Source organism: Eumetopias jubatus, unplaced genomic scaffold, assembly GCF_037043125.1.
Source record: "Eumetopias jubatus isolate StellerSeaLion01/CBP00866 unplaced genomic scaffold, mEumJub1_p1.0 scaffold_5, whole genome shotgun sequence".
NCBI lineage: Eukaryota > Metazoa > Chordata > Mammalia > Carnivora > Otariidae > Eumetopias > Eumetopias jubatus.
In genome coordinates, this window is record NW_028274811.1 from 50134557 (window position 1) to 50149687 (window position 15131).

The following is a 15131-nucleotide window of genomic DNA, read 5'->3' on the forward strand; positions in this document are numbered from 1 at the left end:
GGGAAATTAGTGGTAATTTTTCTCGTAGCTTCACTTATTAAAAAATTACTATGGTTTAGGTTTTTAATGAGAGACAGTAAACTTTTTTCTGATTGTTTTAGTAGTGATTAATATTGATTGCCATTGATTTGAATCTGATGATGATTAGAATGACTCATGAGGTTTCTCAAATACATAATTAAACCGGGTAACTGTTTATCTAACAGCTTCATGTACACCTGGGTTACATAGAGATTATCATGTAATGTATTATAAACTGGTATAAATTGTTTTGGGTTGATAATTGTTGAGGAACGAGAGGGAGGTCCTTTTTGGGGAGTAGAATAATTTTAGTTGTGAATTTATTTATTTATTTTTGTTTTTAAAGGGACAAGAGAAAAGACACCCGAGAAAAGATCAAGGAAAAGGAAAAAGTGAAAGAAAAAGATAGAGAAAAGGAAAGGGAAAAAGAGAGAGACAGGGAGAAAGAACGTGAAAAAGAAAAGGAACGGGGTAAAAACAAAGAGAAAGACCGGGATAAAGAACGGGAAAAGGACCGGGAAAAAGACAAGGAAAAGGACAGAGAGCGAGAGCGGGAAAAAGAACATGACAAGGAGCGAGACAAGGAGAAGGAACAGGACAAGGACAGATCGAGAGAGATAGAGGAGAAAAGAAGGAAGGATAAAAAATCCAGAACACCGCCCCGGAGTTACAATGCGTCAAGAAGATCTCGTAGTTCCAGCAGGTTTGATAATGCTTAAAATTTCTACCAGGGGGTTTGCTGATGACAAATGAAAATGTAAATTTTAACCAAGAGGGAAGAGATGATGCTACGTAGGTGGAAACAATACAGTAATAACCGGATCATTGCGCTCTGATTGCAGAAGAAACATTTCTCTAGTAGAGTGCTCGCCGCAGTATTGAACCTGTGAAGGGGAAGAGATGATAAGTGGGCAAAGTTATTTGAAAACTTTTAACTATCCTTTGTAATTCCTGGTGCCGGCAGTGGCTGCTGCTGCTTATTTTCTTGGAGGATGAGAGGGCAAGGACAAGTTTTTCTTTTTTTCTTCTTCTTTTTTTTTTTTTTAAATGGAAGAATTGACCTCTTGGTAAATTTTAATATGCAGAATGTTTATTAAAATTTCATTTAAGTGATTTTTACTGCTCTATTTGTTGAGTGCATGACATTTAAATTTTGATTTTCCTTGATCTGTCAATTTTTGTTTAAGATTTTATTTATTTGACAGAGACACAGCGAGAGAGGGAACACAAGCAGGGGGAGTGGGAGAGGGAGAAGCAGGCTTCCCGCCGAGCAGGGAGCCCGATGTGGGGCTTGATCCCAGGACCCTGGGCCTGGGATCATGACCTGAGCCGAAGGCAGACGCTTAACTGACTGAGCCACCCAGGCGCCCCAATAGCTTGTTCTTAATACCAGTCTTTGGTTAGGTACTACAAGATAATTGCAGGCGTTTATTGAATGTTTTACCAAATGCCAGGTTTTGTCTCTGCACGGTTTTTCATGACTAATCTTATTCCTCACAGTAAGTCTGTGAGAAGACTATTATTATCATGGTTTCAAAGTATGATAATACCATAGCTTTCGGGAAGTTTTCCATCTGCTCCACACTTCCATATTAGAAATATGGTAGCTCTTTCTCTTCTTTCTAAGAGATTAAGTTTGAGAATTCTCTAATCAGTACTTGGTACCTGTTTTAAGAAACTGCTGCAGAAGCATAAAGTTGAAAACAACAGTGTATGTTTAACTGGGGCTTAAAATAAACAGATCACTACCATATTTCAGCACACTGAACCGGAAACTGAAGAATTAAGTTAGTCTCATTGCTGTGGACATCAGTCAAGCCTTGCAAGCCTGTTCCTTTACTGCACAGTGATTTTATTGTCTGTCACACCTTCCTTTGTGTTTATGTGATCATTTAGTTATTGCCCTTCATAACACAAAACAATGTTTTGATTCCTTTTAAATTCAGTTGAATTTACTTTTTGGATGACTTTGAAATGTTTAATTTTTGGGGGGGCCATTTTAAGTTGCTTGACATTTAAGGAAGTTCAGATGTTTACATTCATTCCTAAATACATTCTTAACTAACCTCTGGGGCCTCGGGAAGAAATGCTGACTAATGTTAGTTTCTAAAGGTTCTGAAGTTTGGCATGTTTTGTGCTTTCATAAGAGCTTGGTGAAGAGTTAAAATTTGTCATCTTTTAGTATTTTTCTGTTTTTCATGTGCTCTGATTTGTTTAGTTAACAGGAAACATTTTAATGGCTCAGAAAAATAGAGTACTTGGTATTTTTATTTTCAACATCATCCTCTAAATCTACATTTTTATTTTATTTTATTTATTTTTTTAAAGATTTTATTTATTTGAGAGAGAGAGAGCAGGCAGGGGTGGAAGGGTAGAGGGAGAGAGAGAAGCAGACTCCCCGCTGAGCGGGGAACTCGATGTGGGACTCAATCCCAAGACCCTGGGATTGTGATCTGAGCCGAAGGCAGATGCTTAACCGACTGAACCACCCAGGTGCCCCCTAATCTACATTTTTAAAGAAAATTCTGATATTTAAGCAACTTTGAGTGTTTACAGTAACTAGCAATAAAGCTAGTGAGGAGAAAGGAGAAAATATTGACACCAGGTATGTGCAAGAGACTGTGCGTGGTACTTTATAGGTATCATCCTAAATCCTCATAACACTATCAAATTGAGTTATTAACTCCATTTTCCAGTTGGAAAAACTGAAACTCAGATTAAGTAATATGACCTTAGTCATGCAGCTGGTAAGGTATGGAACTAAAATTTAAATCTAAGTCTAACCAACTACAGTTCCGTATACTACCCCTGACTGCCTCTTTCTCAACTAATTGACGTTCTAGATTGCTCTCTATCCAGCCTTAGCGCTCATTATCATCAGCTATTAGTTATCAGATGTCCACCTGTACATAGTGCTTCCTGAACAAAGTTAAAACGATATTCTCATGCTATGAAATAAGTATCGATGGTACTTATGCTGAGCTGTTACAGAATGGCATTGACTGAATGGAATATCTTCACCTATTTTCACATTAGTCAGGAACTATAATTTTGGGGTGTCTTGGAAATAAAATTGGGTAATGGAGGAGAGAGCTTTAGGTAAAATTGGAGTTGATGGTATTTTCAAAGTTCTTGGCTAATTTGGTCTTAACATATACTGTATCTACCACATCTGAGCATTATCTAATATTTATTTTATAATGAAAAATGTAGGCAAAATGCTTCTTTAGCCTAGAATATTCTTACTGAGGTGGTATGGAGAACTTGGATTCTAGGGGATTTGGTTCTTTCACCTATATGGCCACTAATTATTAGAGCTCCTTGTGAGTTCATGGGACACATTAATCATAGTAAGTATGTCCTCCTGCGTCATCCCCTGAGTTATGGACATCTTGAAATTCATTGTTTCTCAGTTGACCATGCTTATAAATGAAGTAATTTTGAGTATGCATCATTTGCTAACATGTTAAAGAAAATAATTTTTAATAATACTAAACACTGTTAATTCAGTAGTTATTTTTTTATCTCATATTTAAGGCCCAGGTTTTAACTCTTTTACTTCTAAGCAACTTGTGCACTCGGTTTTAAATGAATAGAACAATAAAATGGTAGGACGTTGAAGGGTAAAACAATTTCTCTGTAAAATAGATTAATGTAAATGCTTTTTTAGAGACATTCTGAATGCTTGGATTTGTAAAGTTCACATTTTGCAAGCCACCTTAATCTTTTATAAAATAATCCACAGTGGGGCAGCAAGGAGCTAGATACAGGACAAAGGATCTGGATAAGCAAAACATGTTTTAGATGCTGGAGAAGAACATACTTAACTTGAGAGAATCTGAAATATCCATTAATATTTTTTCTATTCAGGAAGTTCTTACTCAGATAAACCGGATGAAAAGGAATCTTCGTCCTTTTCTGTTACGAAATCTCAGAACATATTTTCATGTAAAATTTATGGTTCAAAATTTGACCTGCACTAATATTAGATAATAGAACATGTTCTTAAAGGACATGAGTTTAAACTGGTCTTTGAAAGACCACTGTTAACTTGAGAGCATTAAGGACCTTTTTGCTTTTGTGTATTTGAATTGCCCTTTATTAAAATTGCTGTATTTTTAAATGATATATTTTTGACTTTCAGGGAAAGGCGTAGGAGGAGGAGCAGGAGTTCTTCCAGATCACCAAGAACATCAAAAACTATAAAAAGGAAATCTTCTAGATCTCCATCCCCTAGGAGGTAGGTTGAAAGTGTGTGCTAAATCCAAAGATGGAGCGGGGGAAGAAAAATCTTCTTTTGGATCTATTTTTAAACTTTATATTTTAAATGAGTAATATGTTAAACATTTGCATGTTTCAGAAATCCCAACAGTGTAAAAAGTTATACCTCGGTAGGTTTTCACCTATGCACTCATCTCCTCTGTGTCCATAAGTAGTGACTTCGCTTTTTTGTATTGCATACCCTTCCAGTTTTGTGTAGAGATACACGAGCTCGAAATTTATAGTTTCTTTTCATATTTCTTATGCAAAAGGTAGCACAAAAAACACACTGTTGTGCCCTTGGTTTTTGTCACCCAACTGCCCGGAGAGCTTTACATATTCATCAGCGAGTGTCGCTTCATTCTTTTTTTAGAACTGCATGGACTTCCATTGTGTGGCACTACCTTGGTTTATTTAACCAGCCCGCAGTAGGATGGGTTTGCTTAATTTTCCTATTATAAATTAGACCATACTGTAATGAATAGCTCTGGACTTAACTTTGTTGTGTGCAGGTGTGTGGGAAAATTCCAAAAGTGGTATTGTTGTGTCAGAGTGTGTTTATAATTTTGAGACATGTTTCTTTATTGCCCTCCATAAAGATTGGCAGCAATTTGCACTTCAGCCAGTGTGTATGAGAGTGTTTTCTGTCAGCTACACCATATTATGTTACTGCAGTCATGGATTTTTGTCTGTCTGATAGATGAGAAATGGTATCAGTATATAGTAATTTTAGTTGCATTTCTCTTAGGAGTGAAGGTGACCTTTTCATAGATTTGAAGGCCATTTGTATTTCCTTTTCTGTGAGTTGTTGGTATGCTTTGCCCATTTTTTTTTTTGGTGGGCTCTGCTTTTTGTTTGTTTTATTTCCAGGGGTTCTTTTTGTATTAGAGTGATTTTTTTTTTTTTTTAAGGTTTGTTTTTTTGTTTTTGTTTTTGTTTGTTTTTTGTTTTTTAGTAAACACTACCCCCAGCATGGTACTCGAACTCAACGACCCTGAGATCAGGAGTAGCATGCTCTTCTGAGCCAGCCAGGCGTCTTTGTTTTAGGGAGATTATTCTTTAGTGATTTGATACTAGGTATCATTCCTTTGTCGTTTCTTTTCAGAAAATATTATGAGACTTGATTTTACAAAGGATTTTGATTTTTTTTTTTTTATAATTTCCCAGAATTTTTCTTTCTTTTTTTTTCTTTACACCCAGTGTGGAGCTCAAACTCAAAACCCTGAGATTGAGGGTCACATGCTCTACTGACTGAGCTAGCCACGCACCCCTCAAATTTTTTCTTTAATGACTTCTGGATTTTGAGTCATATAAAGTTAGGTTTTTTCTATTCCAAGATTATAATAGAATGCCCCCCTTGTTTCTTCTTATACTTCTATGGTTTTACTTACTGCATTAAAATCTTTGATCCATTAGGAGTTCATCCTTATGTTACAGTATGGCATGTGGGTCCAATTTTATTTTTCTATATGCTTTTCTTTTGATCAGTATCATTTATTAAAAACTCAATTTTTCTAACATTGATTTCTTATATTAATATTGCCTTTTCCGGTACTAAATATTTCTTTTTGTGTTTGGGTCTATTTCTGGGCCTTCACTGCTGCTGGCTTGGTTTGACTGATGATTTGTGTACCAATGCTCCATGCTTTTTATTATTGAAATTGTGTAGTATTTTTTTAACATTTAGTAAGGCTGATCCTCTCCCACACTTCCACTGCTGTTTTTTGAGCATTTCTGACCATTCTGGCCTGTTTATTTTTCCATTTGAAAATAAGAGTCAGTTGTTCAGGTTTTAGAAATAAAATCTGGTGATGATTTGTATTACAGTTGCATTAAATTTATTAATTAACTTAGGGGAAATTGATTAAATAGATTTTATTAATAAAGCTTTATGATGATGAGTCTTTCTATCCAGTCTCTTTTTTACTTCTTTAAACCATCCATAGTGTTCTTTAGGAATGTTTCAGTGCTTGTTTTGTACAGATTTTATGCATCTTCTAAGTTTATTCCTAGGTATTTTGTTGTTGTTGTTGCTCTTGTTAATGAGGTCTTTTCTTTCATTATATCCTCTCATTGGAGGTTGGGTTTGTGCTGCAAAGGAAGATTATTGCATTCTGTGTGTTTATTTTTCATTCCACCACCTTAATGACTGGTCATAGTTTTTCATGTGGTTTTCTAGGTATAGAAAAGAAATTTACAAAAACCTTTGCCTGAGTGTAAAGAGGAGCATGTTTCTCAGCAGGGGTTTCATGTTTATTTGCTTGTGGGTTATTGTTTTGAGGTGAAAATAATGGAAGGCATACGATACTGTACTTGTGGGCCGCATATATATTTTTATTACTCATGAAAGTTAAAACTTTTCACAGTTAGGAACTCAGATAAAAAGATGTGTTCACAAAGTCACTTCTTGCCTATTCCTTCTGCGTTGCTCCCCATCCACCCTCTGTAAGTGATCAATTGTTTTTATCCTTCCTGTGTTTCTTTTTGCAAAACTAAGCAGATACATTGATTAGAATATCTCCTTCTTCCTTCACAAAAGAGAGCATGCTTTATGTATACTGTGTGTGTGTGTGTGTGTGTGTGTGTTTGTGTGTGACTGTACCTAGCCCCACCTACACCTTGGGTTGGTTGGTTTATTTATTTAAAAGATGTTATTTATTTATTTGACAGAGAGACAGCAAGAGAGGGAACACAAGCAGGGGGAGTGGGAGAGGGAGAAGCAGGCTTCCTGCAGAGCAGGGAGCCCAATGTGGACCTCAGTCCCAGGACCCTGGGATCATGACCTGAGCTGAAGGCAGATGCTTAACGACTGAGCCACCCAGGCGTCCCTTGGTTGTTTTTTTTTTTTAATTGAGAAATAATCCACATGTCATAAAATTCACCTTAAACGTGCAATTCAGTGGTCTTTAGTTAGGTTCACAGTATTGTCAACCATCACTGCTACTTAATTCCAGAACATCTTTTTCATTTGAAAACCTGTACCCATAAGCAGTTACTCCCCCCTGCTCCTGGAAGCCACTAGTCTAACTTACTGTCTGTGGATTTGCCTGTTCCGGACATTCATGTGTAAACTCATGCAGTATGCATAGTGTTTTGTATCTGGCTTCTTTGACTAAATGTAATGTTTTCAAGGTTCATGTTGTAGCATGTATCAGTACCTGATTCCTTGTGTGAATAATATTTTCTATTGAGTGGATAAAACCATCTTTTATTTACCTATTCATTAGTTAATGAACTTTTAGTATTTTTCCATTTTTTAGGTATTATGTGTAATACTTTTATGAACATTCATGTACAGGTTTTTGTGTGGACACGTGTTTTCATTTCTCTGGGGCATGTGCCCAAGGAGTGGTAATTGCTGAGTCCTCTGGTACTATCTTTTTTTTTTGATCAGTATGCTGAGCAGTGAATCTAATTAATTAATTAATTAATTTTCTAAGTAATCTCTATTACTCAAACTCACAGCCCTGAGACCAAGAGTCCCCTGCTCCACCAACAGAACCAGCCAGGTGCCTCTCTCTTAATCTTTTTAGAAACTGCCAAACTTTTCCCAAGCACCTTTGACATTCTTCCTTCCCACTAGCGTTGTGCTAGAACTCCCAATTTTTCCACATGCTCACCATCACTTGTTATTGTCTGCCTCTGATTATAGCCATTCTGTTGAGTGTGTAGTGGTATCTCATTGTGGTTTTGATTTGCGTTTTTCTAACGAATAGTGATATTGAGCATCTTTTTGTGTGCTTTATTGATTGTATATCTTAGGGGACACGTCTTTTTAAGTTTTTTGCCTATTTCCAAATTGGGTTATTTTTGTATTTTAAGTTGTTTGTAAGAGTTCTTTAAATTCTGTATATTAATCTCGTGCCAGAGACATGATTTGCAGATATCTCTCTTGTTTTGTGGGTTGGCTTCTTACTTTCTTGATATAGTACTCTTTGGTGCACAAAAGTTCTTACTTGTGATGAAGTCAGATTTATCTATTTTTTCCTTTTGATGCCTGTGCTTTTGGTGTCATATCCAAGAAAACGTTGCCAAATGCAATGTCATGAAGATTTTCTCCTGTGTTTTCTTCTAAGAATTTTGTGGCTTTAGCATATATATTTAGATTTTTGATCCATTTTGAGTTAACTTTTTAACATGGTATAAGATAATGGTCCAACTTCATTCTTGTGTGTGTGGATATCGTTTTCCCAGTGTCAGTTTGTTGAAAAGATTGTCCTTTCCCCATTGAATGGGTCATGGCATCCTTGTCAGAAATCGTTTGAATCATATATATGGGGGTTTATTTCTGGGTCTTCTGGTCTATTCCACTGGTTTATTTTCTTTCTTTATGTAATACTGTGCTGTTTTTGAGTACTGTACCTAAGTAAGTTTTGAAATTGGGAATGCTGTGCCTTCAAACTTTGTTCTTTTTAAGATTGTTTTGGCTATTTGATATCCTTCAAGATTCTATATGCATTTTAGGATGAGTTTCGTATTTCTGCAATAATAACAGTGGGATTTTGATAGGGGTTGCATTCAATCTCTAGATGGCTTTGGACAGTATTGCCATTTTAACAATATTTAAGTCTTCCAATCCATAAACGTGGATGTCTTTCTATTTATTTGTCTTCATCTTTTTCAGCAAATTTTTTGCCTCCTTGGTTAAATTTATTCCTAAGAATTTTACTCAGTTTGATGTGACTGTTCCCTTGACATTTAAAAATTATGTAGAAGGATGCACACATATGTTGCAAATATGTCATTTTTCTTTTGAATATGGTAATGCCTTTTTTTTTCCTTGCAAGGCTTATGTAGGCAAATTTATCAGTTTTTTATTGTACCTGATTCTTAGTTGGGTTAAAAAATCTTTCTTTTCAAAACCCAGATAGTAAAGAAATTTACCCATGTTTTCTTTTAGCACTTGTATTTTAAGAATTTAGGTCTCTCATCCATTTGGACTTATTTATATATTGTAGAATGAGATATGAGACATTGATCAAGTTTTATCACTTACCAAATAATAATCCACTTGTCTCCATACCTTTTATTTATAAAAGGTCATCTTTTCCTCAATGATTTGAGATGCCACCTTTGTTATACTAAATTTTCATATGTACTTAGGTCTGTTTGCTCAGTGTCTTTATTTGTTTTCTTGGTCTTTGTCTTTATTTTTGAATTATCCATTATTAAGAGAAAAAAGCCTAGAATTCCATGTTAAGGCTAACTTTTTAAAGTAGAAAGGCGGCTTATGCTTCTGATCGGAAATGCATTGTTTTTTCCCTCTAATTCTAAAGGTATTTTGTTATCAGTGGAACTTGTTCATGTAGCTTTTGATCTTGAATTGGTGTGACTTGTTTGTAATGGTGAATGACAAGGGCAGTAGCACGGGTTATTTGAAATTCAAGTTTTGCTGGTACTCAGTCATTCAGTCCTCCCCGGAACCACCTCTAATTCTTTATCCTTTTCATTTCTTTCTGCTTATTCATTTTTTGCTTTGAAAAGGTGGGTAAAAAGCCCATATATTTGGTTTTATTTAAATCTCATTACAGTTGAGATTGATAAATAAATTGAAAATACCAAATTGTGTTTTATGTGAACACATGGTAGCTTCTGCAAAAAAAGACTTGGGCATCTTTAAAAAAGTAATTGGGGTATAGGGTGGAGCAGGTGGGGCTCTAGGACTGTTTATGTTACTTGGTCAAATCAGATTACATTTGCATTAGTGTTAGATAAGACTGTTTTGTCAACAACATAGGTCTTTAATTTCTTAGAAGTTAACTGGCATATTATTACTGTTCTTATAGCAGAAATAAGAAGGATAAAAAGAGAGAAAAAGAAAGGGACCACATTAGTGAAAGAAGAGAGAGAGAACATTCAAGCTCTACAAGAAAGAGTTCTCATGACCGAGATGGAAAGGAAAAGTTGGAGAAGAACAATACTTCACTTAAAGTAAGTTGCAGTCATTTGTTTAGGCTTTAAAAAATTAATAATTGAGATTCTTTTTTACATAGAACTAGATTTATTTATTTTTATTTTTTTTAAAGATTTTATTTGTTTATTTGACAGAGCGAGACACAGTGAAAGGGGGAACACAAGCAGGGGGAGTGGGAGAGGGAGAAGCAGGCTTCCCGATGAGCAGGGAGCCTGATGCGGGGCTCGATCGCGGGACCCTGGGATCCTGACCTGAGCCGGAGGCAGATCTTAATGACTGAGCCACCCAGGCGCTCCCCTTTTTTTTTCCGTCGTTGGTTTTGTAACATATACTGAAATTAGTAGGTTTGTTGAATTAGAATAATAATGGAAAACCAAATTCCACCAAGTAAGGGTGTTTTGGGGGATAAATATTTAACTACTTATAAATTACATTAATTGCTCTGTTATTCCAGTAAGTGTATTTGTATTTGGAAATCAATTATGAGTTCTGGAGCTTTCATCTTTTAATTTTATTTACTCTCATATTGGTAGGGGTTTATCATCATCGTCAGTAACATTGATAGTGTCTCTTGAGCATTACTGTGTGTCAGGCATTTTTCCATATGTTCTCATTTAATTCTCCTTTAAGCTGAGGGCAGAATTGTTCTTGAGCAGTCTTTGCTAGGACGAGTAGTGATTCCTTTTTCTACATCCTCTGAATTCTGCTTCTTTGGTATCCAGATTACAAATCTGTCCTGGCATCTTTGGGAGCTATTCAACTCTTTCAGCAGATAGTCCCACTTTTTCAGTTCAGTAACATTTATTGAACACTTCTTAGACTTTCTTTTTGATTGTTTTATTCTAATTTAATTTACAATTTCCATCTTTTATGAGAAGTACAGAGGACATACTGATACATGTTTGCGTACCTTATTTATATGATAAGGTAATGAGAGAAAATACCTACTTGTACTAAGTTGACAGAAGTATGTATTTTAGCCATAACCAGATGTAATAGTATGTAACTCTTGAGAAAAATATTAAATGTGTGGCTTAATATTCATTTTAGGAGAAGGAACACAATAAAGAACCAGATTCAAGCGTGGGCAAAGAAGTAGATGACAAGGATGCACCAAGGACTGAGGAAAACAAAGTACAGCAAAATGGGAGTTGTCAGCCAAATGAAGAAAACCTCTCTACCAAAACAGAAGCAGTATAGGACTGACAAATGCACCTCTAAACACATGCTGGAATAAAATCCAAAGCTTTTAATTCTCTCAACAAGATGTCAAACAGTGAAGAAATCCAGTTGAGCATAAAGATACAAACTAACAGCTTTTCTAGTTGTTAGGTGACTTTGTGGCCATCTTGTTACGGAGTAAGAAAATAAAGCATGGACATCGTGAAAATAACACATGTGACCCAAACTCATCTTCTAGAATCTGTGCATTTCCATGGTGGCTGACACACTTGTCATGTGGTTTGTTAGTGTTTGCCAAGAACTATTACAAATAGATGGGACATCAAAGATCCAAATTTGTACTATCCATAAAGACTGGAGATAAGCATTGGAGGCTCTTTTAAAAAATGGTAGTTGCTGAATTTTGTATTGTTTTACTTTTTTTTCTTTTTAAATTTCAATATATACAGATTTGATGATGTGCTTGAAATCGGTGCAAATATATACACACCCTTGTAAGTGCAGAGTATGTAAGAAGTTTTTAACATTTACTTCACAGGATTTATGGTGATTGTGTTAAATTCTCACTTATTGTGTTTTCTTTTGCTCACTGTTTAGGACAACAGTTTTTTTTTTTCTCGTTAAAATAGTTTTACAGACTAAAATTGCTTAACTAAGTGGTTTAACAAACAACTGACAATGCATGCTCCTGTTCTCTTTCAAAAGGAAGAGCACCCATGTTGAATACTAATAATAATGTATTAGTATTCGGTGTTTAGAATCATTGGGTCTCCCCACAAAGTCAGCACTTCTTTTTGAACTTCCTTGACCTTCCCAAGCTTATTATGAATAATATTGCAGTGTGTGTTGTCAGCTGTAGGTGGCAAAGGTGGCATTATAAAAAGAAAACTGGGTTTTCAAAATGGGCTATGGGAGCACAAGCTGAAGCTTTAGTGCCTTCTACAGTGTGGTGTGCTGTTTTCTAGAATTTTATATGTGCTAGTCATTCTCAGTTCATAGGGGATGTAGATGGATATTCCATTCACTCCCATAGAGAAGTGTGCAAGTGGTATGTCAGAAGAGCTTCTTACATATTTCACCTAACATGAGGGAAGTCCTGTTTTCAAGAATGACTTGAGAGCTTACAACAACCATGCAGTTTTGGGACCATCAGTTTTATACTGTGATAATTGAAAATGAAGCATGTTCTTACTTGACTTAAATCAAAGTGAACACTTTCGTTGTCTCCATTGGATGGCCTTAATTATTACCTCTTAATTATCTTCTCATAAATGATGCGCAGAAATTCTATGTAAAGGAGAACACATGAGGTTATTTGTTTTAAGGATATGTTTACTTGAGTTTAAAATACAGGTCATCCATTACGCTTAGGCTCACTTTCTGCAGGAAGTAACAAGTAGTAAAATGACAACATTGCTAATATTTTCCCCCAAAGCCATAACTCATAGTTTCAGAAATCTTTCATTATTGTTTTGTTCCCCCCAAAGTTATACCTTTTAATTAGCATGTTATTAAAAAAATCAAGTATAATTATTTTAATGCAGTCTAATACAATCAGATTACTCCGTTGCCTTACCTCATGGGAAGAATTACTTATAGATTTAAATAGCTGAGTAGCTCATCAGTTACTTGGTTTCAACTTGAGTTTTCTTTTAATGTTAATACTATTGAAACTTTAAGTATTTGGTAGAGAATGGAAAGAATTGCCCTTATTGCAATGAAGCCTGGTTTGACTACGAAGCTGCTTAATTACTCTTTCATGTGTTCAGAATTACTGTGTTTTTTTTTCCTTTTTGTCACTGTGTACATTAAAATTTTTGAAAATGCTTTACTATGTAAAGTATAGATGGTCATTTTAATCATTCAACCACATACGGTTGGCTGGTAAACAGCTTATTCTGATACAAGAATGCTTGAGTGCATATGGAAAGATTGTGAAGGAGTGTGTGTCTTGCATCAACAGTTGTCTTATTTATAATATGTAAGTAGAATAGAGCAAATGTTTGAATCTTTGTTATTTTTAGTACCATTTCTCTAATAAAGCTAAGTATTTTAGAGGAAAGTATTTGTTTATGGATTTCAAAACAGCATCTTAGTTTATGTTTATCTTGTTTTAGTTGGCATAGAGATTGTTTCGACATGGAGAATGAATGTGTGGTGTCTATAAAACAATCATTTAAAGTTTGAATTATTTCTTGTACTCTGGACTCTTAATGTTTTCTGTGTTGGCAGTTAACACACTTAATTTGGTTCTTGCTGCTAATTATTTTTCCTGTTGGTGATATTCAGCTTTAAAATAATGATACTTCTTTTGAAAGACTCTGATATGTGAAAGTTGGACATGAATAGGAATACAAGAGATCCAGATGAAGTAAAAAAATGTTCTTAAATGGGCTTATGGAAGCAAAGCTTTTTAGGGCCTGGAGGTATTGGAGTGAGTGTGAGTATGCGTGTGTGTGTGTGTGTGTGTGTGTGTGTGAGAGAGAGAGAGAGAGAGAGATTGAGAGAGACAGATCGAGAGAGAAAGACATATTTTTTCTTTGTTCACTTATAGGAGCCTGGTAGGTTTCCATGTTATTTTTAAGGCGTTTTGTTTTTTTCTTTAAGGCTATTCTTTTTCAACCCAGGTAGATGTTGTCAGGAAAACTTGAGGTAAGACAAAGAAGATAGCCATTTTATATGTGATCCCTTTATAATTTTTTAGCTTGATTATACAGAGAGTACACTCTGTTCCTTGTGTTGCTCTTCCTCATTTTAGACAAATTCTGTTGATCCTCTTGTTCTTTCTTTTCAGCAATGCATAATGAATTATTTATATTAAGGTGGGCCTTCATAATAAGCTGGCTAGTTTTGTATGTGAAAACAAGTATAAATCCTTAACTTCTGCAATTGTCTCATTATTCTCCATCTAATCTAATTAATTTATAATTGCAAACACTAATCAGCTTGTGATTTTGTTCAGAATTCTTATATTCAAGAGGTTAGTCTATATATGGTATGTTGATCTTCAGAAATGTCAGAGACTTAAATTTTGAAATGCTCAAAAATAACTCATTTAGAATCTTTTTGTGAAGAAAATAACTTCATTTGTGATTTTAGTTATTTCCAGGACCTCATTCATTCCTATATATATATATGTTGCTGTCTTTACCTTAAAACTTAAACCCTTAATCCAGATCAGCTCTGAAGATAATTAATTTTAAGAATTATAATATGTAGTAACAGGCTTTTAAACATTTAAAAAAATCCATTAGAAATAATATGATTTGATTTAAATGTCTTTTTTTTAGAAGTTGAATTAGCTATTAAAATGAGTCCTTTTGGAGGGATGCATTGAATAACTTAACATTTCAGTGAGTGATTATATTTTCACTAAAAGATAATATCTGGTTTTAACTGGGCGGATTATGAAGTAGAGCCATTTCCACAAAGTATGTTCTTTATGTGTTTAGATATTTTTTTATTTTCACACTTACATAGTATTCTTACGTTTATTTAACTAGTGTAATATTCATTTAAAATTGTTTTTCAAATTTCAAAAGTTAGTGCTCTTAAAAGGGCTAAATTACATTTCTGGAAGCGGTAGTCCAGTATGATATAATAAAGTCTTTTAAAATCAGATTGATTTCCCTACTTAGTTTTGGGTTTGTGGATGAATTTGTTTTTCTTAAATGTTCTATTGGTGATTCTGCCTGAAGATTGATACATTATTTTAAAAAGAAAAGCTGGAGCTATTAATGATTTTTGGTCCCTA

General features: G+C 34.8%; 1 protein-coding gene across 4 annotated transcripts in view; it reads left to right on the top strand.

The window, feature by feature from the left end:
- The window catches only part of SREK1 (splicing regulatory glutamic acid and lysine rich protein 1), a 41174-nt gene extending 27957 nt beyond the window's left edge, over nt 1–13217 (top strand). For 3 of the 4 annotated variants that reach the window (XM_028123856.2, XM_088023331.1, XM_028123859.2), the window contains 4 exons: nt 368–724; nt 4166–4261; nt 10068–10212; nt 11246–13217. In XM_028123856.2, coding sequence (XP_027979657.1) covers nt 368–724; nt 4166–4261; nt 10068–10212; nt 11246–11395 — 748 coding nt within the window. In that variant the 3' untranslated portion in view covers nt 11396–13217. The remainder of the gene's footprint in view (nt 1–367; nt 725–4165; nt 4262–10067; nt 10213–11245) is intronic. The other variant, XM_088023330.1, reaches the window with a different exon arrangement.
- The last annotated feature ends 1914 nt before the right edge of the window (nt 13218–15131 follow it).